Raw genomic sequence first — 27246 nt, 5'->3', positions numbered from 1 at the left:
GGGAGATATCTGAAGTGATCAGCAGACCAGCTCTCCCTTATCAGCACTGCCAAGATTAGCTCTTCAGCAGTGCTCTAGCTTGGTGAGCAAATGCCACCATTTGCATGAGACAGGGTCAGATTTTCTGATTTCATGACATCTTGACATTGACTTTTAGACTCCTGCATGCCTCCAGAGACAGCTCTACTGTACTGCCCTATCATGGTTTGTGGCTACTCTCCCAAGTGCTGCAGCCTGTAATGAGCTAGGTCATCTCTCCTGCTTTCCCACACTCAGGGCTGACTTACCTTTTGCTTTTCCATCAGTGCCAGCTCCAGTTTATTGTTCAGGTAAGGTGCAGGGACCATTCTCTTAAGTGCTAAAGTCAATAAGGAGGCAAGGATAGGTCTCCTGCTCTCATGACCCTAGGGTCAGCTGTCCTAGCTACTGCAGGTGGAGGGAAATCACCCCACATCCATTGGCCATCTCATACAAGAAGAGTTGCTACTCTCCTTAGGGCCTGCTCACTTAAATGAGCTCTTCCACTCAGGTCACTACACAGTGCTGCCCAAATAAAATGCAGGTCCTACTCTCCTAAGTGCTATGCCAGGCAAGAGATCAGGGCAACTCACCAGGTCTCATAACATCAGGGCAAGTTCACTTGACTATCATAGGTAGGGAAGGTATTGTCTCTGACCCATGCCACTTCAATCCAGAAGTATGGAAGGACCCTCTGGGTTGGCCTTCCTCCAGTCTTGCCCCTGCCACCAGAGCCAGGCCTACTATTCTGAGAAGGAAAGATGAAGAGTCAACTCACCTGCCTTCATAATCCCAGGACCAACTCTCCTAACTGCCTTGGGTGGCAAGGGGACATTGGTCAGAGGAAACACCCTCCAACCCTCCAGGAATCTAGGCTACCTCACAGCAGAGGAGAGGTTTTCATAGGGTAATCTATTCACTTCTTCTAGCATGCCTTCAGTGCCTGAGATTCTCTCTTCCATCTCCTATATTCTATTGGTGAGGCTTACCACTGAGTTCTACTTCCAGAATGTTCATTTCCAGCTTTACCTCACTTAGGGATTTGTTTTTAGTAATTCTATTTCTTCTTTTGTGTCTTGCACTGTTTTCTTTATTTCATTCAAAAATTTGTGTTTTCATAGGTTTTTTTTACTTTTTTCCATCTTTATAAAATTGGTTATTTCTCATTTACATTTCAATTGTTATTACCTTTCTGGTTTCCAAGCAAACATTCCCCTAACCCGTCCCCCTCCCCTTTTCTATGAGTGTTCCCCTCCCCGTGTCCTCCTCCTCTTACCACCCTCCCCCCAACAATCCTGTTCACTGTGGGTTCAGTTTTGGCAGGACCAAGGTCTTCCTCTTCCACTGGTGCCCTTACTAGGCTATTCATTGCTATGTATGCAGTTGGAGCCTAGGGTCAGTCCTTGTATAGACTCCAGGTAGTGGCTTAGTCCCTGGAAGCTCTGGTTGGTTAGCATTGTTGTTCATATGGGGTCTCAAGCCCCTTCAAGCTCTTTCAGTCCTTTCTCTGATTCCTTCAACAGGTGTCCCGTTCTCAGTTCAGTGGTTTGCTGCTGGCATTCGCCTATGTATTCTGGCTATGTCTCTCAGGAGAGATGTACATCCGGTTCCTGTCAGTCTGCACTTCTTTGCTTCATCCATCTTATCTAGTTTGGTGGCTGTATACGTATGGGCCACATGTGAGGCAGGCTCTGAATGGGCATTCCTTCAGCTTCTGTTCTAAACTTTGCCTCCCTATTCCCTCCCAAAGGTATTCTTCTTCCCCTTTTAAAGGAGTGAAGCGTTTGCATTTTGACTGTTCTTCTTGAGTTTCATGTGTTCTATGCATCTAGGGTAATTTGAGCATTTGGGCTAATATCCATGTATCAGTGAGTGCATACCATGTGTGTTTTTCTGTGATTGGGTTACCTCACTCAGGATGATATTTTCCAGTTCCATCCATTTGCCTATTAATTTAATAAAGTCATTGTTTTTGATAGCAGAGTAGTATTCCATTGTGTAGATGTACCACATGTTCTGTATCTATTCCTCTGTTGAAGGGCATCTGGGTTCTTTCCAGCTTCTGGCTATTATAAATAAGGCTGCTATGAACATAGTGGAGCATGTGTCTTTGTTATATGTTGGAGCATCTTTTGGGTATATGCCCAAGAGAGGTTCATAGGATTTATTAATGAACTTGTTTATTTTTTCTTTTAGGCTTTGAGCATATTCATAATAGCCTTGTTGAATATATCATTTTGTGCTTAACCTGTATTGAATTTCTTGAGTCCACCCATCCTATGATTGATGGCTTCTGGTAGATCCATGCTGTTGTTAAATTATAACAAATAAAAGGCTGTCTTTTACCCTGCTAGGTCCAGCACCGCAGTGCCTCAAGGTATCTGGTAGATATCATGCCAGAAAGACATCCCAACTCAGTGGTGGCCCACTGTCTCTGCCGCCACACACTCTTCCAAAGTCAAATCGCCACAACACATACAATCCAATAACATCTGATCCAATTAATAAGTTATAATTGCCTACCTAAACATACAAAGCCCTGTACACATCCATCCCTAAGAACATCCATAACAACCTGTAAAGTACAGTATGGAATCTTAACATCAGCCTCTACATTCTCTTGGCATCTTCTCTCCTTCCTCCTCCAGTCTCCTGTCCTTTCTGTCCCAGTCTTCTCCTCTTTCCTCAGACTTTTCTCCTGCCCATGCTTCCTTCTCATCCAATGACAGGCTTCCTTTTATCTTGTACCTGCCCCACCTGTATGACATCATCCCACAGATCCATATTGTTTTAGGTTGTTTTGATTATAGTAATGTGCTGGTATTTAGGAATCTGGATTTGGAGTGATTGTGATTGTAAGTATAGATGTCTGTTCTTGTCTATGTTGGCTGGGTATTATATTCCTTGAATATAAAAAAATTCCTTGAATTTGTTGTTATATCTGGATTTTAGGAACACTTTGTTGCTTTGGGCTACCTGGTAGACTGTACATGTGAGTTTCTGCCGGATATGGCCACTGTTAGCCTTAGATTACATGTGTTTCCATGTATTAGAGACTGACAGGAGTGGAAATGGGCTCAAAGGTGTGGTAAGAGGGGCTTTAAATGGTTCATAGAAAAGAGGAAAGCCAGGTCTCCCCTAAAGTTTGAACAGGTCCCTGCAAGATGTCAGCTATAGTGCTGGGGATGAGAGTAAGGAATAAGAATTAGAGAACAGGAAGGAGAGTGAGAATGACCTACCTGATTCACGCTCCAGAAGAGGGAAAGTGGAGACCAATAAAAGAAACTTTTGGGTGCCTCTGAAATTGAAGCAGAAAGGATGATCTTCTTCAGGGCTGGACATATTGGAAATAGAGGGTAATAGGATATAGAGGCGAGAAGGGTGAGTGAATATTATTGACATAATGTCCAGGCTGTGGACACCAGCTGGTTTTGAGGTAGAGAGTACCCCTGGATTTGGTGGGTGGGAAAATGGATGGAATGTGGGAAATTGGCTGAAGATAAGTGGGAATGGGACCACAAATGAAAGAGAGGCTCCAGAAATGTGCTGCTATAGGGCTGGGGATAAGAACTGGGGTCGGAACTGATGGAAAGAAGGTGAAATGAAGATTGCTTAGCATATTTTCCAGTTGGCAAGGCCAGCAGTGCTCCAGGCAGAGAGACTAAAATTTATTTTGTAAGATACTGATCTTTTGTTAGGCCTCATATTGATAGTTCATAATACATATTGAGGTCATTTAAGACTGATATCCTGCTGATAGTTAGCCTATTTGTTTAGCTTAAGAGAACAATGTAATAATAAACCTTAACTGACTTCATTTTCTCATGTAATCAACTTTCACAACCTGTGGCAATGCATGGCTGCAAACAGAATTTATATATTCTTCCAAGCCCATGACACAAAGTAAGAGATGTATGTTCTAATGTTCATTTTTTAAAAGCAACAAACATAGAGGTTTAAAAGAATATTACAAAACAAATACCTACCATAAATACTGTGTTATTGCTTGTCATATGTTTTTATTGCATGACAAACAATGATGTTTGTAACACTGCTAGCTGAGTCAGTTGGGGTCAGTTGGAATATTTGACTTAATCCATTGTAAAATTCTGCTTAAAACTTCTGTAAATAATCCCTCATTCTTCCTCCCATACTCACATGAGGAGTTTGATACTGTTCACTAAATACAGAGCAAGGAAAGACACAAGGGCAGATTCATAAAACAGCCTTCATGCAGAACCAGATTCAGAATAATAAAACAAGAGGATGAAAGACACAAAGCATGAAGTGCAGAATTCAAATCTGAACAAGATATGGTTTAATTGACACCAAGTGAAGTGCTTTTTTGTCTTCCCTTAATGCAACATTGTTTTATAATGGGCACCTCTGAGTGTATTGTTAATGTGTTGAAACTGACTGAAAATTTTATGTAGACATATGACTGTAGAAAGGCAGTGTGCCATTACTTGGCAGAATAATACAGCTGTGGACTTAACGTTCCCATTTCTAGGACAAAAGATAATTTTGAAAAATCCTCGCAGGGAACGAGTGTCATCAAGAAGAAAATCCTCACTTAAAAATGATTATTATTAGTCTGATGGGTCTTGGTCTTTATGGAGATCAAGATGGGCAACTGGTATGGAAGAGCAATTTTGGGGAAGTGGGTGTTAGACCTAGAGGAAAACACCAAGCGGGTTGGGGATTTAGCTCAGTGGTAGAGCGCTTGCCTAGGAAGCTCAAGGCCCTGGGTTCGGTCCCTAGCTCCGAAAAAAAAAAAAAAAAGAACCAAAAAAAAAAAAAAAAAAGAAAACACCAAGCATCCCAATACAAGAGAGCCACTTATGTGGTCTAAAATTGTGTCTAGGCTCAGTTCAAATTGAACTATAGAAGCATTTCTGGTGGTTAGATAAAAGACAGCACTAATGAGATACTAGTGAAATGGATTAATTCTGTTGTCACTAGCAGAAGGGACAAAGGACTCTCCATTGATACACACCTGTGATTGCATATCAAAATCCATGTTAGCCTCCATACTTCCTCAATCTCTATGCACAATTACTTCTTACAGATTGTAAAGCACAGGCTGCAATCATGGCCAATTTCACATGCCCCATTTTGCTAGCTCCTAGACTGTTACAGTTCATGGTTTTTCTCTCTCCTAGATTCCTGCTTTCTTTATAATGACAAGGTTTTCCCCTGACCAACTATTCTCTACTATTGTCTTTCTTATTATTCTTATTCTTTCTTATTATGCTTCTGCCTATTCCCGAGAGAAGGCCCAGACTACGCCCAGTCTGTGTCTTTTTCTTTCTCCTCTGAGCTTTTACATGGGCCTCTGGATGTTTTCTCTTAACTACAATAAGCCTCCTGACCAAGTCATGAAGCAGCCACTTTTTTTTTACTGTTCACTCATTTATATTGGCCACTGTATACAAGTGTCTAGCTCTCTCCCAGAGTCATGATGCAAAATGTAAAGAATGAATAGAATTGTGAGATGCAGACAGGGAAATCTTCAATGTTCAGAGGGAACTCTCAAATAAAGATGTGAGAAACAGAAATTACAAATATTTCCTCCTTCTTCTCTGCTGCTTTTGATCTAGCTGCTCCTGTTATTTTAGCTTTTTCTTTAAAAGCAGACAAGCATAAGTGGACAAGATAAAGCATCAGAGAGTCTGTGGTCAGTCTCATTAACCTGCTTATTCACTGTCAATTTACGAGCACTCACAGCTTTTCTTAAAGAAGATCCCTGGGTCTGGGACGAATGGCACAACTAAGCCTGAGGCCTTCCCCTTGTGGGAAGTTATTGTAGAGGACTTACTTAGAAACCAAACGATGGCTCTTCAGGGTATGATGACAGTGAGAAACAAAGACATCTTTCAGCACCATCTCTGCAATCTGAGGGTAAATTCTTTCCCAGATCCAACTAAGAATAAGATAGGGACTCCCACCAACACTGACAGAAACATAGGAATGGGGGAAATTTTGGGGGGGGCTCCTGGAAATAGGGCTGGAATTGTGGCAAATTGTAATTTCTCTATGTGTAGGGGAGATACACCATGCTAACGGGTCATGGAAACTTTCTTTCTCAGGGAGATTCCAGATGTATATCATTAATCAACTGACTACAAGACGGCTCATGGTATTTGATATCTAAAATGAATTATTTGTCTGATACTAATGTGCAAACATTAAGCCAGAATATAATTGAAATTAGATATGTAACTAGTCAATGTGCATTTTTCTTGGATTTTGCATTAAACCTATCATATTATACAACAAATTTTCAGATATAAACATAAAATTACTTGTGAGAAGCATGCTCAGATCTCCTTTATAAAGTCCTAACATACCAACATAACAGAGAGGTGGTTTGTGGATTAAGAAAACTCCCAATCTCTGGTTTTGGCAGGCCTGGTAGTTCCTGAGGGCAATAGGCCCCCAGCAATACAAGTAAAGCTGGTAGTCACTAGGGCTTCAGGCCTCCGGATGTCCCTGGTTGCAGCAGGCTTCTAGGGGTGGAAGCAAAACTGGTAGTCGCTGATGCCTGCAGGCCTCCAGGGTTTCATGTGGAAGTGTGGATCAGAAGACAAAACACAAAGGACAGGGAAGACTACATAGCTGCTGGGCAAGCTGGAAAAGAGGGCAGGTCCTGGGTAGCAGCTGGACTCCAGGGAAGCAGGCAGAACTGTGCCTCAGAAGGTGAAGTGCTGACAGTATAGGAAGAGGAACTAAATGCTGGGTTTCTCTGCAGGGGCCAACATGCAGGAATTGTGTTAGTAGTCTCACCAGTGTTTCCTGCTATCTGTAGGCCTCCAGGATTGCAGGTGGCCCTGTGAACCTGAAGAAGGAGCACGGCAGGGAAAGTGCAGACCTCACAGCTTCTGGACATGCTAGAGGATCCAGCAGGCAGGGCTGGGGAAGAGATTTGGGGGTGAAGGGGAGCCTAGCATAACTGTCCTCTGAGAGGCTTCACCCAACAGATGGCAAAAACGGATGAAGGAACCAACAGCCGATCATTAGACAATGTTGGAGGAGTCTTGTGAAAAAGTTAGGGGAAGGATTGATAGGCCCAGAGCAGATGGCTTGTCAATAAGATCAACAGAGTCAACTAAACTGGGCCATTGAGGGAGCTCCCAGAGACTGAACAGCCAATCAAACAGCATTCATGGGCTGAACCTGGGTCCTTACCATCCACGCCTGCATTTAAATACTAGAAGTGAGGCTTGGTATTCATGTGAGTACCAACAACTGGAGCAAAAACTCTCCCTGACTCTGTTTTCTGACTCTGTACCCTGTTCCAGTAATGGGGCTGCTTTGTCTGGCCTTGTTGGGAGAGGATGTGCTAGTCTTGCAGTGACTTGATGAGCCATACTGAGTTGGTGCCTAAGGTCTAGTGGGGTGATGTCCCCCTTTTCAGAGGAGAACAGGAGGAGTATATGGGGAAAGAGGCTATGTAAGGGGGAGACTGTAAGGAGAGGGGGGCTGCCAATGGGATGTAAATTAAATTAACTACATAGTTAATTAATTAATTAATGATCAAAATAGTTCCCAATCTCAAATTGAAAAATATACCAGACAAGCAACTCTTCCCTTCAGTGTCTAACAGGTTGTCATGTGATCTCAATCCTCACTAAACTTCATTCTTTGCTTTGTGACAGCTGCAGTGAGCTCGGATTGTGCTCTCATGTCATTTACTGCTGCTCATTCAGATTAGACACATGGAGAGACAGGGGTCTGACAAATTCAAGACAGCTGCAGTTAAGTATCAGTTTATCACAGTATGTAAGGGGAGAGCATAGGGACTTGGAATATAAAATTTCCATGACGTTTTGTGATTATATATCAAAAAAGGCTGACAATCCTTAGTTACAACTTTTCCCACAAATATGGTTTCCACAACATTTCCTAGTTCATTCGATTCCTTGGGCTATGGTTTAAAGTGCACTACAAACCAGCTGACTCAAAATAACATGGAAGAATTTCCTCCCACCTTTGGATCCAGGAAGTCTGAAGATGATGACTTGAGCTCCTGGGACACAGCAGGCTTTTCCACTCATCCTACATGCCTAGAGGCCTAGGGAAAATCAGTCTGAGATGCAAAATATACTGGAACAATCGAAGGCTGAACTTGGATTTACTGTTGAGTTACACATCTTTTACTCTCTGGATGAATGGTTGTGGCTTCCCAATATCAGTGACAGGAAATAGTAGACATGGGAGGAGTTTCTATATTCAGATAAAATATTTAAAAAGTACCTACTTTTGGTAAGACATACAAGGTTGGGTACACTTGGAATTGCAGCACTTAAAGCATTTTGCTTTAAGAGGTATATTTCCATGGGTTCAGGGCAGCTTGGACTATAGAGCAAGTTTTAACCTATCAGAGATAGGTTACTCATTGTTCAGCTGGGTACTTAACAGGAATCTTGGCTGTTCCAGTGACAGTGGATCTAGAATAGAGTTTACGCTACCACTATCCATCTGATGTGACAAGTAGATAGTGTGAACACTGCTTGTAGTCCCCTCCTGTGCCTTAGCCTTCAGAGTTCAGCCTGATAGCAAGTGTCTGAATCAGTAGCTTTTCTCTATACAGAGTCTGCTATCCAAACACTTTCCTCTTTGTCTAAAAATCAGTGAACCTTACCTTAGTCAACTAGACTTGAGAGCCCAGGAGAGCATTTACGAAATATTATGTTCTTTATTCTTTGTGTCAAGTTTACAAAAATTATTTTCTACTACTTTTGACTATCTTGATAGCATGATTTTAAAGGTTAAGTGACATAAAGTATTCTAATTTTTATGTCTGTGTTCATTTGCAGAACAAGTAGTTTGGAAACAATTTAAGAATGTTCATTTCCTATTAATCATCCCTATTCTTCAAATAGACAATAACTAAATTCCAATAATGATGTCATTTTCTTTATTGAACTTTTAACACTAATTATCAGTAAATACTACGCAGCTGTAAAAATCATTGGTGTCTGAGTTCTTTTGTAAAAGAACAAGTAGTTAGAATGATCTTGATGATTTATGTTATGTAAAAGTACAGTTGAGTTATGCAGGAACTTGTATATCAAATGTTTGATACTGAATAAGTAATCAATGGAAGTGTAGCACAGTCATCTGTTTAAATCCTAAAGTTTCTATGTAATTAGGACATGGACAGAACCAACAAAGGCAGCAGCAGAGCCTCAGAGGGCACTTATGTACCAACTCTGCTCCTTATTTCGTGTCCTTGCTGAAAAAGTAACTACATTAACAAATACACATTACATGTAGTGGTTAGTTTCATAAAAGCATCTCCCTTTAATATTATTATATGTAAACCATATTTATGCCTTGTTCTGATTAGTTTTTAAAGTCCAATTTGCATAAGCTAGACTCAACTGAATGGGAAAAAATTGTCTCCATAAGGCTAGACTGTGGGCAAGCTTTTAGAGCATTTTCCTAATTACTGACTGATGGGGGATCATTATTTCTCCGTAATACAGCTGGAGGTTAGGGATAGTCACTCCCCCAGAAGTTCTTTTATTGTTGAGAATAGTTTTCCCTATACTGAGTTTTTGTTATTCCCAATGAATTTGCACTTTCTAACTCTAGGAAAAATTGATTTGGAAATTTGATGGAGATTTTATTGAATCTGTAGATTGCTTTTGGCAAGATCATCATTTATAGTATATTAATTATAGTATATTAGTATATTAATCCTTTCAGTCCATGAGCATGGAGATCTTTCTGATCCTTCTGAGGTTTTCTCAGATTTCTTTCTTCAGAGATTTGAAGTTCTTTTCATATAGATCTTTCACTTGCTTGTTTAAAGTCACCCCAAGATATTTTATATTATTTGGGACTATAAGGAAGGGTGTCATTTTGTTAATTTTTTTCTCAGCCCTTTTATCCTTTGAGTAGAGTAAGGATACTGATTTATTTCAATTAATTTTATGTCCCTCCATTTTGCTGAAGTTGCTTATCAGCTGTATGAGTTCTCTGGTGGAATTTTTGGGGTCACTTAAGTATACTATCATATCACCAGCAAATAGTGTTGTTTTGACTTACGCCTTTCCAATTTGTATCCCTTTAACCTCATTTTGTTTTCTAATTGCTCAGGCTAGAACTTCAAGTACAATATTCAATAGGTAGAGAGTTGGTAACCTTTTCTAGTCCCTGATTTAAGTGGGATTGCTTCAAGTTTTTCTCCATTTAGTTTGATGTTGGCTACTATTTAGCTGTATATTACCCTTACTACATTTAAGTATGGGCCTTGAATCCAGATCTTTTCAAGACTTTTCATATGATGGACTTTTGAATTTTGTCAAATGTTTTTTCAACATCTAATGAAATGATCATATTTTTTTCTTTGACTTTGTTTCTGTGGTTTGTTATGCTGATGGATTTCCATATATTCAACCATCCCTACATCAGTGGATAAAGATTACTTGATCATGATAGATGATCATTTTGATGTGTTCTTGCATTTCGGTTGCCAGAATTTTTTTTAGCTTTTTTCATTGATATTCATAAGGAGTATTGTTCTGACATTCTCTTTCATTGTTGGGTCTTTGTGTGATTTTGGTGTCAGCATAAATTTGGTTTCATAAAACAAATTGGGTAGTGTTCCTTCTGTTTCTATTTTGTGGAATAGTTGGAAGGGTATTGGTATTAGGTCTTCTTTGAAGGTTTGATAGAATTCTGCACTAAACCCATCTGGTTCTGGGCCTTTTTGGTTGGGAGACTTTTATTGACTGCTTCTATTTCTTTACAGGTTTTGAAACTGTTTAGATGATTTATGTGACACTTATTTAAATTTGGTACCTGTTTCTGTCTAGAAAATAATCCATTTCCTCCAGATTTTAACAAGTCCTTAGTTTCTTTTTGTATTTCTTTCGTGACCAAGTTATCATTGAGTATTGTTAACTTCCTATGTAGGTGGGCTTTCTGTTGTTATTGCTGTTATTGCTGACTACCCTTAATTCATGAAGATCTGATAGGATGCATGGGATTCTTTCAATCTTTGGTACCATCTGTTGAGGCCTGTTTTTGTGATATGGTTAATTTTGGAGAAGGTACCATGAAGTGCTGAGAAAAAGATATAACCTTTTGATTTAGTATGGAACGTTCTATAGATATTTGCTAAATCTGTTTGGTTAATAACTTTGTTAGTTTCTCTGTGTTCTGTTCAGTTTCTGTTTCCAGGATGTGTCCACAGATCAGAGTGGGGTCTGGAAGACTCACACTATTATTGTGTGAGGTACTATGTGTGTTTTGAGCTTTAGTAAAGCTTCTATTTTTATTTACTTATTTTTTAATGAATGTGTGTGCCCTTGCATTTGGAACATAAATGTTCAAAATTGAGAGTTCATCTTCGTAAATCTTTCCTTTGAGGTCTATAAAGTGTCCTTCCTTGTTTTTTGATAACTTTTGGTTGAAAGTTGAATTTATGTGATATTAAAATAATTACCCTAGCTTTTGAGATCATTGACTTGGAAATTTTTTTCCAGCACTTCAGTCTGAGATAGTATCTGTAATTGTCACTGAGGTGCATTGTGGGATGATGTCACAAGTGAGGCAGGTACAAGATAGAATGGAGCCTATCATTGGATGAGAAGGAAGAATGGGCTGGAGAAATGTTTGAAGGAAGTAGAGGAGGTGGGAACGGAAAAGAGGAGACAAAGAGAAGCTGTGGCGGAGACAACATGGGAGCTGACATTAAGATTCCATGCTGTACCCTTACAGGTTGGTATGAATATTCTTAAGGAATGATATGTACAGGGCATTTTGTGTTTAGGTGGGCAATTATATCTTATCAATTGGATCAAAGGTTATTTTGTTGTATGTTCTTTCATGTGCAGGTTCTAATGTAAGGGAACATGGGGCGGCTAGTCTGGGCCACCAAAGAATTGGAATGTGTATTTCTGGCATGGAAACCTATCTTCGGAACTAGAAAGGTAGAGGGATTGTTGCCAGGCTCAGAAAGAGGCCTTGAGCAGAGTGATATGTGATCGAGCAAAATGGACGAGAGGCTTTGCTGACTAAGAATTAAAATATCCACCAGATATCTTAGGGCACTGCGGTGCCAGACCTAGTGGGGGATAAAAGTCAGCATTTTATTTTCAATAGTTTTACAACAGTGCATTTCCTGTATGAACCAAAATGCTAGGTTCTATTTATTTACCCAGTCTGTTAGTTTATGTCATATGATTGGGGAATAGAGTCCTTTGATGTTAAGAGATATTTAGGAACAGTGATTATTGATTTTTGTTATTTTTTGTTTTTGTTACAAGTGGAATACTGTTTGTAGTGCCTACCTTCTTTTTTTTTTTTTTTTTTGTTTTCTGCAAGATTAATTTCTTGTTCTTTTTAGGATGTGGTTTCCCTCCTTGTGTTGGACTTTTCCATCTATTATCCTTTGTAGGGCTGGATTTATGGAAATATATTGTGAAAATTTGGTCTTGTCATGGAATGTCATGGTTTCTCCATCTCTGGTAATTGAGAGTTTTGCTGGGTAGAATAGCCTGGGCTGGCGATTGTTTTCTTTAGGGTCTGTATTATATCTTTCTAGGACTTTCTGGCTTTCATAATCTCTGGTGAGAATCTGATGTAATTCTGATACGTCTCCCTTTATGTGTTATTTGACTTTTTCCATTACTGCTTTTAATATTCTTTCTTTGTTTTGTGATTTTGGAGTTTTGACTATTATGAGACAGGTGTGACTTCTTTTCTGGTCCAATATATTTGGAGTTCTGTAGGTTTCTTGTATGTTTATGGGCATCTCTTTCTTTAGGTTAAGGAAGTTTTCTTCTATAATTTTATTGAAGATATTTACTTGCCCTTTATGTTGGGAATCTTCGCTCTCCTCTAACCCTATTGTCCTTAGGCTTGATTTTCTCATTATTTCCTGGATTCCTGGACATTTTGTTTTAGGAGCTTTATGCTTTTTATTTTCTCAATGTTTAGTACCTCTGAGATATTCTCTTCTATCTCTTGTATTCGGTTGCTGGAATCTATCTACAGATCTCTTTCCTAGCTTTTCTATCTCCATGGATGTCTCACTTTGTGATTTCTTTATTGTTTCTATTTGTGTTTTTAGATCCTGGATGGTTTTGTTCAATTGCTTCACCTGTTTGGCTGTGTTTTCCCATAGTTCTTTAAGATTGTTTTGAGTTTTCTCTTTACGTGCTAATACCTCTTTACCTGTTTTGTCCTATATATTTTTCAGGTAGTCATTTATGTCCTTCTTAACTTCCCCAATCATCATCATGAATAGAAATTTTAAATCAGAATCTTGCTTTTCTGGTGTGTTGGGGTATTTAGGGCTTGCTGTGCTGGGAGAACTGAGTTCTGTTGATGCCAAGTGGCTTTGGTTTCTGTTGCTTATGTACTTACACTTGCCTCTATCCATCTGGTTATCTCTAGTGTTAGCTGGTGTTGCTGTATCTGATCATGGCTTGTTTTGCCTGTAAGCTTCTGTGTCAGCACTCGTAGGAGAGCATCTCTCTCTTGGCAGTATTTGTAAATGTAGAACTGTTGCACAGGATCAGCTCCAGGGCTCTGTTAGAAACTGGAGGGATCTGGTCCCTAGCTTTTCCTTGTTTCCTACGTCCTGTGGGCTCTGGGATGATCCCCCTCAGGCCAGGTATTTGAGCAGTAGTATTAGTCTCACACATGCCCTCAGGTGTGTCAGCACTCCCAGGAGATGAGCTCTTTCCAGTCTAGAGTTGAGTATGGAGAGCTGGGCACAAGGTCAGCTCTAGGGCTCAGATCTAGCTATTTTTTCTTATTATGCTTCTTCCTACTCCCAAGAGAAGGCCCAGGCCGTGTCTAGTGTGCTTCTTTTTCTCTCTGCTCTGAGTTCTTCAATGTGCCTCTGGATATTTTCTCTTAACTACAATAAAACCTCCCTACCAACTCATGAACCAGCCATTTTGTTGTTTTATTTACTGTGCACTCATTTACATTGACCACTATCTTATAAGTGTCTAGACTCTCACAGAGTAATGATACAAGATGTGAAGAATCAATAGAATTGTGAGATGTATGCAGAGAGCCCTTTCTGGCCATTTGCTTAGCTTCTAGATACTTGGCGGGGGGGTGGAGGGGGATCTGATCTTATCAGGACAAATGAAAGAAGCCCAGTGTAGGAATCTGGCTTTGGGCTTGGGTTCAGAAAATGGGCCATGTAAAAGAACATTTACATTTGAGTTAATACAAAGCTCAGAGCAGGCATAACAGAAGCACTTGTGGCAGCCCTTTTGTCTTGGCCATCCTGATTAGCCCCCAGAAAGGTGTTTACAGGATCTTGATTATCACCTTGCTTGTGCCTCTATTCAGAATGGATCTTATCTTTCTTCATGTAGTTAAAGTGGTATAAAAGCAGATTGGAAAATAAAACATTTCTTTCAGCTTCAGAACTGGCTGGAGTCACACGACTGTGTTGTCTATGTGTCTTTTGTTTCCTTTCAATCCTCACTTCTGCCCTGTGGAACTTGTTGACTGACTGGAAAATGGCTTGGTCAGATGTAGACAGGGAAACCTTTATCCAGAGGGAACTAAGTGGAGGATTGGGAAACAGATAAAACAGATAATGACTTTTTTCTGCTTCTTTTGGTCTAGTTGCTCCTGTCATTAACGTTTTTTCTTTAAAAACAGACAAGCATAACTGGACAAGATAAAGCACCAGGAAGTCTGTGCTTAGTCTTATTAACCTGCATATTCACTGATTATACATGAGTATTCACATTTCTTTAAAAAGACCCATACCTCTTGGGAAGATGACATAAATAGGTCTGTGGCCTTTCCCTTGTTGAAATTTACTCTAAGGGACTCAATTAGACACACAAAGATGACTTTTCAGGGTAATGAATGTAGGATGGTATCACTACTCATGTGAAGGCAGGTACAAGTTAGAACGAGGCCTGTCATTGCACAAGAAGGAAGAATGGGAGGGAGAAAAGTTTTAGAGTGAGGAAGAAACTGGAACAAGAGAGACAGACAGAGAGTGGGAGAGAGAGAGAGAGAGAGAGAGAGAGAGAGAGAGAGAGAGCGCCAAGAGAACATGGAGGCAGATGTTAAGATTTCACTCTGCACATTTACAGGTTGTTATGAATATTCTTCAGGGATAGATGTGTACAGGGCTTTGCATGTATAAATGAGCAAATTATATATTATCAATTTGCTCTGAGGTTATTGTATTGTGTGTTCTTTCATGTGGCGATTAATGTTCCAGAGACTATTTAGTGGCTGTAGACATGTATATGTCTGGCATGATGGCAACCTTCCTGGGGAACTAGATAGGTAGAGAGATTGTTGCCAGTCTCAGAGAGAAGCCATCAGCAGTGTGATATGGAGCAAAGCAGGTGAGATAATTTGATAACTGAGATGAAGACATACACCAGTTATCTTGGGGCTCTAAGGTGCTGGGTCTAATGTGGAGTAAAAGACAGCTATTACTTTTTATAATTTTATAGCAACAGGTGGTTAACCAACGTGGTGCACAAGAATCCACTAGTAAGCGTAAGAGTTGAGAGAAAGTTTTATTTTCTAAGTAACAGGGTGCCAGCTCCATGTTGAATCAAATGGTGGTCCAAGCTCAGGAAACTTATATAAAGAGGCAGCCAGTCTTGCAGGGTGTAGGTTCCCTGCTGTGATAGTAGTGGCAGCTCAGATAGAGATAAAAGCTGATTTTTAAAGAAAATTGTTTAGAAAGTTTTTCAGGGTACTCACATTCCTTCTAACACGAGCTTCATGGAAATTTTGGGTTAGAATCCTAGTTAGACAAGCTACTTCTTAATGATAGGTATTAGTAGAAGGTAATTAAGTTTGTCTTTAAGAAAAAGAGAGTATAGAGATTACCCGAATTACTGACTCCAAGTAGAGAATTGTGATAGTTACAAGTTATTGAGGTTAAATAAAAATCTGAGGCTTGACAGATGGATATATTTTGGGCTAAAGTCCTGGTTTGATAAGTTGCTTATTGTTATTAGTATTAGTAGAAGGTGTTTAATTTGTTTTATAAATTGCCCCCCTAAAAGGCATGTGGCTTAATCACACTGACTAGAGAGGTTTTGTGAATATTTTTGATATTTACCACAACAGGAAGCTAAGGTTTTCCTACTGTGGACTCCATAGGAGTTTTGGGTTAATTTCATGATATGACTAATTGGAAAAGCCTAACAGGTTCATTCACTTTTGTTTAGTTTACTTCCTTTTTAAAACAATTGTTTAAATCTTCAAAATGGATGCGACTTTGAGTTTTATTGTTATATTATTCCTCAGAGAGAGAGAGAGAGAGAGAGAGAGAGAGAGAGAGAGAGAGAGTGCAAGATACAAGCTTTTCTGATTACAGACTAAGGAACACAGTATTTTCGGGGAAAGGTTTTTGTGTTTGTGTTTCTAAAAAGGGTTATTAGGCTCTGGACACTTTTCAAAGTCATACTGATTTGATTTGAACCGAGGGCGTATGCTTGAAAAACTACATTCAAGAGAATCAAACAAAAAGATATCTCTATTCTAAACTTTTGTCTTGAGAATTATATTTTGAGGAATGTACCTACTTGGATTCCTGATCTCAAGGACTTTCAACTAGGTCCACTCAATACAGGCACATCAGGCTACAACATTTACTCCATTTTTCCTACCACCTACCCCACAAAGATATCTCAACTCCCACATACAGCTTGAAGAACTTATGGAAGAGTTGTCACCCCAATTCCCTGGACTTTTGGGAGCAGAAAGTGGTTATTCTAAGGTAATTTTTATGAGGAATTAAAAAATGTTTGTAATTTATCAGGGAGGGATTAGCTAGATTACATTGAGGTGTACGGCCAAAATCTCATTTGGTAACAAAGTTAAAATCATATCTTTAATTTGGTATAGAACTTATTTGTTACAAAAATTTTAAAAGTAGGTTTAAAGCCGTCTTTCTATTGATGTCATTACAAATTTTGGAGTTGGTTACACATGTGAGTTAAGGGCCAAATAGCAAATTCATGGCTCTAAGATTGTTAGAATATTTTCAAGATAATATATTAACATAGTTAATAAACAACAATCTAGACTACCTTATATAGATAGGTGGTTTTAAAAATGTCAGAAAACGATAAAATATGAGATTTAAAGTTATTTATCTTTTGTTGAGACATATCTGCTCCTGAAAGTTCCTCTTTGACAGATTTAATGAAGAAATTGAGCATCTCTACCTCCAGGTGAGGCAATACTTTGTGGCTAGGCAGTCACTGGGCAGAAATTGCCTCTTTCATTCACAGGCTAATACTGTCCAAAAAGGGAAACCCTATGCAGAATAGTAGACTGATAATTTTGGCAAGACAGAATTATCAGCCCTTCAAGAGTCTACATTTCAAGAGTCTGTCAGTTGATTTGGGGCCAGAAGGCTGAAGACTTGCACTCACATGTTGCTAATAGAGGACTGTGCTAGTGTAGATTTGTCTCTAAAACTCCTCAGTTCTGGAATCTGTGTTAGGCTTCCTATGTGCATAGATATTTGGTCATTCTCAGATTTCTGACGAGGTTTAAGATTCATTATAGTCTCATAGACTATCAGGCTCTTTAACTTTGAAAATACATATTTTATTGGATAGTTATTAGATAGTATACAAGCTAGCTAGAATATAACATAGATTTTAAGCATTTCTTAAGTTGGAATGGATAACTACATATTCTATTTAACTGATAAAATGTTGAGCTGGGTGTTAGGTATATTTAATTACAAAATGATAATAGTTGTGCTCTGCTTATATTTGAGAGAAGAGGTTTCTTTTTATTAGACAGAAAGGATAATATGAAGGATGATGTCATTATGTAGGTGGAGACAGGTACAAAATAGAATGAGGCCTGTCATTGGACGAGAAGGAAGGGTGGGTAGGCAAAAAGTTTTAGAGAGGGAAGAGACTGGAACTAGAGAGAGAGAGAGAGAGAGAGAGAGAGAGAGAGAGAGAGAGAGAGAGAGAGCGCTAAGAGAACATGGAAGCAGATATTAAGATTCCTCTCTGCACATTTACGGGTTGTTATGAATATTCTTAAGGGATGGATGTGTACAGGGCTTTGTATGTCTAGATGGCAAAATTGTATATTATCAATTAGATCAGAAGTTATTGTGTTGTGTGTTCTTTGATGTGGCAATTTAACTCAAGAGAGTATGTGGTGGCTGGAGACATGTGTATATCTGTCATGATGGCAATCTTCCTGGGGAACTAGATGGGTATAGAGATGTTTGTCAGGCTCAGAGAGAAGCCCCCAGCAGTGTGATATGGGATGGAGCAGAGCAGGTGAGACACTTTGCTGACTGAGATGAAGATATGCACCAGATATCTTGGGGCACTATGGTGCCAGCTCTAGTGTGGCTAAAAGACAGCTATTAGCTTTTATAATTTTACAGCAGCATACGATGACAGGGAGAAACTAAGAAACCTTTCAGCACCATTTCTCCAATCTGTTAGTGAATTCTATCCCAGATCCACCTTAGAATAGGATAGTCACTCCCACCAACACTGGCGGAAGTATGGGAAGAGTGGGGGTTTGTTGTGGTGGCCTGCTGGAGACAGGGCTGGAACTGTGGCAAATTGTAATTTCTCTAGGGGAGGATATACCTGGCCCTGTGGATCATGGAGATGTTCTTTCCCAGGGAGACTACAGAATCTCCCAAGGATGATTAATAGCAATTTGACCTGTAGACGCAGTAACCAGAGACACAAATATATACAGGCATAGTATAGAAATGTTTTAAGAGCCTACCATGCTAGAGGTGCATAGGACACAAGTACTAAATGTATATCATTTCTAACTTTCCTCTGTAACATCTATGCTTTCCTATGCTCTCAACTCTCATATTCATGACTTATAATCTTCTTCTCCTCCTCCTCCTCCTCCTCCTCCTCCTCTTCCTCCTCCTCCTCCTCCTCCTTCTTCTCCTTCTCCTTCTCCTTCTCCTTCTCCTTCTCCTCCTCCTCCTCCTCCTCCTCCTCCTCCTCCTCCTCCTTCTCCTCCTCCTCCTCCTCCTCCTCCTCCTCCTCCTTCTCCTCCTCCTCCTCCTCCTCCTCCTTCTCTTTGTCACCTTCTGCTACTGGTCTTAAATTATTTTTGCTGCACACATGAACAAATTCAGGCATGCACAAATATACATACATGTGTATACATACACACATACATCCTCCTGACACCACGCTTATGTGTATATATGCTTAGGGATGTCGAGTTAAAATTCCATAACCTATAGAAAAACCTGTTCCAGAAATATAATGGATTCTTACTCTCCAAGTCAGCATTGACTGCCTTTAGCTTTTTATGAAGAGGGGGCCTTTGAATCAGTTTTGTGATGGGTTTTCTTTTTAACATTCTTTCATATTTTCTCATTTTAATTGTACTTTATGTATAGTGAGCCTTGCCTCTGTCTGTAACCCATGCTTTGACACTAAATAAGCCAAACACCTTTAGATCAGATAAATGAAAACAAAATCAGGGAAAGGGTATAAATCCCCCTAAGTTTAGTTTTCGAGAAAATTTAGTATAAATAAAAGGGAGAGTATAGCCAGGAGCAGGTACGTTTTTGGGAATCTATAGTCACCATGACCAGAATGATAGAGCCAGACAAAGAGGTTAGAAAATTTACTTAATGGTAGATGAAAATGGGGGTTAGATCCATAATGCTGGATTATATAGATGCCAAAGGAACAGTGGGAAGACAAACACAGTCCAATATATGGGACTGTGTATTTGTGGTAGAGACTGAGGTGTATCAGCTAAGAAAGCTCTGTAGCAGATAGAGACTAGGATATGTTGAGCTGCCAGTGTCTTCTTTGATATCTTAATGAACCCCAAACTTAACCATTTGTCCCTAGTTTAAGACCTAAAAATATACTTTCATGTGTAATGAGCTCTAACTCTAAAATTGAAAAATACAGAAGTGTACTTCTGGTGAAGGTCATATTATTGAGATCTCTAACTCTTCTTGAAACAATATGAAAGGTCAAGATGGGGATAAAAAGGCATGTATTAACCAAATTTCTATGGACTGTGGCTGTTTATACTCAGATATCTGGAATTACCTCACTGCCAAAGTGAGATCATCAAAAAATTCAAAAGTTCTGATGATGTGTACCAGAATCTGATCACTCAGGAGGAGAAAGCACATAGTCCATAAGGTCAAATCTAGACTGGCCTTTATAGTGCAGTGCAGTTCAGCTTGGACTATGGAGTGAGTGTAACACTTTCTCAAATGTTTAGGAGTCCAATCAAAGGTATAGAGTGAAAAATAAAACATTAGGGTGAGAAAAAAATCTGTATTTGGAAGTCAGAAAACTGATAGCCCTAAATATTTGTGTTTTTTTTATCTTAAATGAATGGAGGAATTTCCTTCAAATTTAGTAGTGCCACTTATTAAAAAAATTAATAAAACTAAAATAAATTCTTTGAGAAATAAAATAGACATCACTATTTATTAAGGAAACTAATTATGACATGTACTGGGAAACATAAACACCAGTATAAACAATGTATGTTTCATGGTTATACTTTTTTCTTAGGTCACTATTCTTATGATGAAGCACCACAATAAAAACAATTTGGGGCTGAAACAGTTTATGTGGCATATACTTCCACATCCGCAATCCATCACTGAAGGTAGTTAGAACAAAACTGAAGTAAAGCCGGAGTGGAACCTGAAGGCTGGCCCTGATGCAGAGGCCACCGAGGAGTGCTGCTTACCAGCTTGCTCACATGGGCTGCTGTCTTATAGAACTCAGGACCACAAGCTTAGGGATGGACTCAGGGATATTTTCAGAGATCTTCCCCATCATTTACTGATTAAGAAAATGGCCTAGAGGCTTGACTATATACCCCATTTGTGAAGGTATTTAATCAGTGTTTCCTACTCTCAGATGGCTCCATTGTGTATCAAATTGACATAATTTTAGCCGGTACACTTTTTTTCTAGGAATGTGAAAATCTGTGCTATTAAAGTCTAGAGAGGAAGAAACACATGAGAGTTGGAATTTTATTGGGAGGAAAGCCTGAGAGCTTTTTGTTTGGACATAGAGAACTGTGGAGGAAATTCCTTACCCTGCTGACAGTAAAAGTTTGCAGCATTGTTGGCCTCTACAGCATTAATGGTGAATGTGATGACTGTCTCAGACTATCACTGAACCTGAGAAAAACACCAATTTCTACACTGAATGCTTCATAAGTCAGGACTATAGGAATCTGTTCTTGGTTCTTTGTATACTTCTGCATAATATTACTGTAAAGTGTGTCAGTGTCATCACTCATAGAGGAATTGCTGGGTATTATTTCAATTTGTGCCAGTGACACAACCAAGGAAGCTGAAGACTGGGTCAGCACAATGTCCCCAGTAGAGTTTATAATGAGGAATATGCAAACACTACAGTCACAGGCATATTGAAACCATCTCAGTGTAATACATGTGACACCTGTGACAACAGTCACAAGCATCACTCTGAACCATTAGGAAATAAAAGGGAAAATGTGATGGTTAAAAACAAATTTAAAGTGCCATAATTCCAACCATCATGATCACAAAGGAATGTGAAATGTACATGGCTAGAGTAGAAGCTTACAATGCTTTGCTGTGCTGTCTCACATGGTACTCACAGCAGCACCCATAGCAGTAAAGCTAATAATCAGAGGGACACATGCTCTCATCTCAGTGGTCAGTGGGGTTGGCAAAACCATTTACAGAGCAGCTCAAACACATGCTAGGGAATTGTACAACTGCCCTTCAATTTTCAACCCATTTCTTAAAAAAAAAACACCTTTACATAATACATTTTGATAAAATTTCCCTTTTCCCAACTCTTACCAGATTCTTTCCTCTTCCCTACCCACCCAAGTTCATATTCTCTCTCTCTCTCCCTTTCTCCCTCTCCCCACACACACTCTCTCTCAAAAAGCAAATTTTAAAACTGAAAGACAAAAATAAGTGTGTTCTATGGATACTCTACTGTAAAGAATTTGAGAATATTTGGAACACTTTCAAATCTCAACAATATCACAATTTTCAAGCAACAGTGCATTTGAAGTTGTGATTCTTACCAAGAATACAAACAACAGAATCTTATTTAAGAGATAAAGGATATAGCTTCCTCTTGGTTTCAAAAATTTACAATACTGAGTAACCTTCACCCCAAATCTATAAATGTCCTCAGGATCTAAGTTTATGAGAGACATGAATATGGGACACAGGTAATTGTTAATAAGCAGAGTCATCCCTTATGCTACTCCAAAATCAAATGCTGAACTAACAAGATATTCTGAAGACAGAGCATTGGTCCCACTGAATTGTACTCAGGATGGGAGTATCTAATATTTCAGTTTACACAGTCAAAAGCAGATAAAAAGTTTTCAGAGTGATTTGTGGCCCCAGAGACAAGGGCAACAGGTATCACATTTTTCTCTCCTTTTGAATCCTAAATATATTGTATGTAAAGTTCATGGGTGTATGTATGTGTGTATCTCAGTATGTGTACATTTGTGCTGTGTATACATGTGCATATGAGTATGTTTGTAGTGTATATTTGTGTATGCATGTGTAAGTGTATATGTATGTGTACATATGTGTGTATGTGTGTATGTATGTGTACAGGTGTGTGTGTGTGTGTGTGTGTGTGTGTGTGTGTTTAGGATAGAATGAGGAGACAGTGAGAATGAGAGAGATGTGGAGGGGGAAGTGAGAGTACATTAGGAAGAAAGTATATCAATTCACTGGTGTACATACTATGACCGTATATCTCTGTGTATTCCATTGTTACTCCTGTACAGGCAGAGAGCTCAATGCTGCTTGCAGGACTCTTGTATTGTCATTTCTATGGCTCATTACTGGGTTTTCTATTTGTCAATATTCATTCTTCACTACCTTCTTAAGGCAATCCAAAATATTATCTAATTTGTTATAACAAAGATCAAACAACAATAGTCAGATATGTGTGGAGGGTGAAACTTCGCAGCAGAGAGAGGGATGGTAGATGAAGAGACATGTGATAGATTCACTCATTGAACCCAGAGCTGAATCAAATGATCAGATGAACCAAAGCCAAGCGGAGTTACAGCTGGCCATATAAAGACCTAGTGCCAGGACTAGTCAAGTTAGAGTAGCTGAGAGACTGCCCAGCAAAAGGCCTTAGTTTCACAATATTAAATATTTCCTGTATCTATATTCATGTTGCTGGTAGGTGAAAGATATTCTCAGTATAACCAGAGGAAAAAGAAGTGTAAATAGGCAAAGTTAGTGGATATTGTAAAATATATGATGTACTTGAAAGACATTCTGTTGTGAAACTTGTGTAGAATGAGGACATATCAGTGAAGAATTTTAAAAAGCAGCAACAGTGCACAAAGGGCAAAGGCACTTGCCACCAATTGTAGTGTCAGACCTGAGAACCCAGAAGCCACTTGGCAAAAAGCAATCAACTCCTTGTTGTCTTCTGACCTACATAAAATGGCATGGCACATATTCATCTATGAGTGAACACACACACACACATACACACACATACACACACATGCACACATGCACATATACAGTCACATGCATACACATACACATATATACACACACATATGCACACATTCACACACATACACAGAAAAAGAGAGATGAATACATGTGCATAAAGATAATTAATTAAATAAAAGGAATGAAAATACAAGAGTCAGAAAAGGAAAAAAGTCAGAAAAAATGAATAACAGTAAGGAAGTCAGAAATCCCTCTAGAAACTAGAAAATTCAAGAAATAATTTTTTTCTGGATACTTTTAACCAAAACACAGTTTAACAATATTACCACACCAGTCCATAGGTCTTACATTAGATACCAGATTTATTAAACTATAAAAAGGTAAATTCCTCTATTCAATCAGCAGAGTTTGTGGTAAATTGTTGCAGGAAGAATAGAAAAATAATACTGTGGTTTTATTCCATATTTTGGTGTATAGAATTTTTATACCAAAAAACATAGGAGGAATTGAACATATTATTTTTTTACCATGCTCTGAAAACAGTGTCTTCAGCTTTTAGGCATAGCAACTCTCAGGTAGATGAGGGAAGTGTGCATTCCAGGGCTGTGTATGATGTACACAGCTGTTGAAACTCTCAAGGAGGTTTGTGTAGGAGGCTGTAGCACTGTGGGAGGAGTATCATAATACTGCTGACAGTAATAAATTGCCAGATCTTCTGCCTGCACACTGCTGATGGTCAGAGTGAAGTCTGTCCCAGATCCACTGCCTATGAAGCGATCAGGGACACCAGATTGCCTAGTAGATGCCCAGTAGATCAGCAGTTTAGGAGACTGCCCTGGTTTCTGCTGGTACCAGGCCAAGTAGTTCTTTTGGTTTCCACTGTATAAAAGACTCTGACTGGACTTGCAGTTTATAGTGACCGTCTCTCCTGCTGACACAGCCAGAGAGGATGGAGATTGGGTCATCACAATGTCCCCACAGGTACCTGAAATAATGAATAGGCAGTGAACATGCATATGTGCACAAACATAGATTATTATCACAGTTGAAATTTGTTATTTTGATGTCCTCAAAATGTCATAATGTCAGAACATTATTATACAAATAGTATCACACACTAGCTAATATTGCAAATTTCTTTTTACAAAGATGAAAGTTTGAAAATATTTTAATACTTTAAAAATTTTTACCAGAAATCCAGAGCAGCAGGGACATGAGGACCTGGGTCTGTGATTCCATCTTGCTCCCCCTGTCTGTCTGATGCAGTTTACTCACAGTTCAAAGGCCTGATTTTAAATTGTGAGCAGCTGGGCTGCGCTGGAGGAAATCATGCAAATCAGACCGGAAATAAAATCAAATGCATGGGTAGTATGTGAGAGAGGCTGGTGTCAATCAACAGTAAAAAATTCCATCAGAAAGAGCATAAGAAAAAAACTGAAAGTGATTGGCTTCCTCATCTCCAGCAGAAATATACTGAGGGTTCTAATAGTTTTGGGTTAAATTCCAAGACATATTTAAATCAGGTGACATTTGTGGAAAGTTTAGGAGAGGTATCTCAGGTTAACTATGCTAGAAAACATAATAAGATATTTGAGAAAATCAGAAGAATACAAGAAAGAAACAGTGTAAGAATAATGTCCTATAAAAGAGTAGTGAATAGGAAGGGAAAGAGGAAAGTCAAAAAATTGAAGTTAAATTTGTTCAATGTCTCCCATCTCCATATCCACTCTTATAATGTGAAAATGAACAGTGCCTCCGACATCAGTGTCCCAACTTCTTAGATAAACATGGAACAGAGATGCAAGGAGAAGACAAAATTATCTCTGGGAATCCTGGGGGACATTAACTTAAGCCTAGGGTCAGAGAGCTTTAATCTCAAATTAAAGGCAAATCCAGCAGAAACTAACAATCATGTTTCCCACAATTTCAGGGAATTTAAAGAGGATTCTTAGTTTGGGAGAACGGCAGAGAATAAAACAATCCAGGTTTTTTAAACTAATCATGCTTGGAGACCAGCACTACCAAGAGGTTTTATTCTGCCCAGGCATATTTTAGAGAAGTCTAGAAATTAATAGGTTTAAAATTGGCTTAATATGGTCTTGCTCACTCTTGACAAATTCTCCAGAAGAGGGCACAGTCACCCTAAATCAATAATGATTTTACAGAGACCAGAAGTCCACAATATCAGACATTGTTCACATCTAAAGGAAAAAATGTTTCAGTGTGAAGGAAAATCAATAGCAGTAGCAGAGATGAAAGAACCACCTGAATTCAGGTTAGTGAATTATGAGAGTATGTATAATATGAATTATAAATACAGCATTATGGGTAAAGTGTAAGAAACATAAAAGTAAACAAAATATCATGACAACGAGTGACATTCATATCTGTATCCCAGAGCTGAAAAGACAGAAGCAGGAGATCGAGGAGATTATAGCCAGTTTTGGGTTCATAAATTCTAGACCAGGCTAATGTATGACTGCAGACAAGATTTCCAGATGTATATCATTAATCAACTGACTACAAGACATCTCACGGTATTTGATATCCAAAGTGAATTATTCGTGTGATAATAATGTGCAAATATTAAGCCAGTATATTATTGTATTCAATAATATACTTTTTTCTTGGATTTTAACATTAAACCTATCATTTTATACAGCAACATATTTACAGCAACATTATACAGCAACATCTTATACAGGTATAAAAATTAAATGATTTGTGATAATCATGTTCAGATTCCCTTTATGAACTGCTAACATATTAACATAAATGAGCGATGGTTTGTGGATTAAGAGAGCTCCCAGTCTCTGGTGTTGGCAGGCCTGGTTGTCCCTGGGGACAACACTCCTCCTGGGATACAGGCAGAGCTGGCAGCCACTGATGGCATCAGGCCTCTGGATGTCCCTGGTTGCAGCAGGCTCGTAGGGGAAGCAAAACTGGTAGTCACTGATGGCTGCAGCCTTGAGGGTTGCCAGTGGAGGTGTGCGTCAGAAGATGGAACACAGAGGATGGGCAGACCACCCAGCTGCTGGGCTTGCTGTAGAAGAGGGCAGGTCCTGGGTAGCAGCAGAACTCCAGGGAAGCAGGCAGAACTGCCTCAGGACATGAAGTGTAGACAGTATAGGGGGAGGAGCTCACTGCTGGGTTTTTCTGCAGGGCCAACATCCAGGAATTGTGTTAGTGATCTCACCTGGTGGTCCCTGATTGCTGCAGGCCTCCAGGGTTGCAGGTTTCTGTGTGGACCTGAAGATGGTGCACAGCAGGTAAAGTGCAGACCTCACAGCCACTGGGCCTGCTAGAGGACCCAGCAGGCAGGGGATGGGGAGGAAATTAGGGGGTGCAGGGGAGCTTAACATAACTGTCCTCTGAGAGGCTTCACTCAGCAGCTGGCCAAAACAGATTAAGAGACCAACAACCAAAATTAGACAGCGTTCAAGCAATTTTATGAAAGAGTAGGGGAAGGATTGATGGAAGCATACGGAATGACCACTACATAAGACAAATAGAGTCAACTAACCTTGGCCACTTGGGGGTCTCACAGAGACTGAACAGCCAACCCAAGAACATTCAGGGGCTGAACCTATCCCCTTCCCACGCACCTCTGCATATATGTAGCAGAAGTGAAGGTTTGTATTCCTGTGAGTCCCCCAACAACTGGAGCAACTTCTCCCTGACTCTGGTGCCTGATTCTGGACCCTGTTCCAGTAACTGGGCTGCATTGTCTGAACTTGGTGAGAGAGTAT

The 27246-nt window shown here is 39.4% G+C and overlaps 1 gene segment (V, D, J or C); it reads right to left on the bottom strand.

Annotated features, from left to right (window-relative positions):
* The window catches only part of LOC134478922 (immunoglobulin kappa variable 4-1-like), an 801643-nt gene extending 776877 nt beyond the window's left edge, over positions 1-24766 (bottom strand). The window contains 2 exon segments of the V gene segment in view: positions 24170-24482; positions 24688-24766. Coding sequence covers positions 24170-24482; positions 24688-24736 — 362 coding nt within the window.
* Positions 24767-27246: the final 2480 nt, after the last annotated feature.

This window comes from Rattus norvegicus, chromosome 4 (assembly GCF_021556685.1).
Source record: "Rattus norvegicus strain SHRSP/BbbUtx chromosome 4, alternate assembly SHRSP_T2T, whole genome shotgun sequence".
NCBI lineage: Eukaryota > Metazoa > Chordata > Mammalia > Rodentia > Muridae > Rattus > Rattus norvegicus.
Note: the sequence above shows the minus strand (reverse complement) of the source record. Positions and strands in the feature narration are given on the sequence as shown.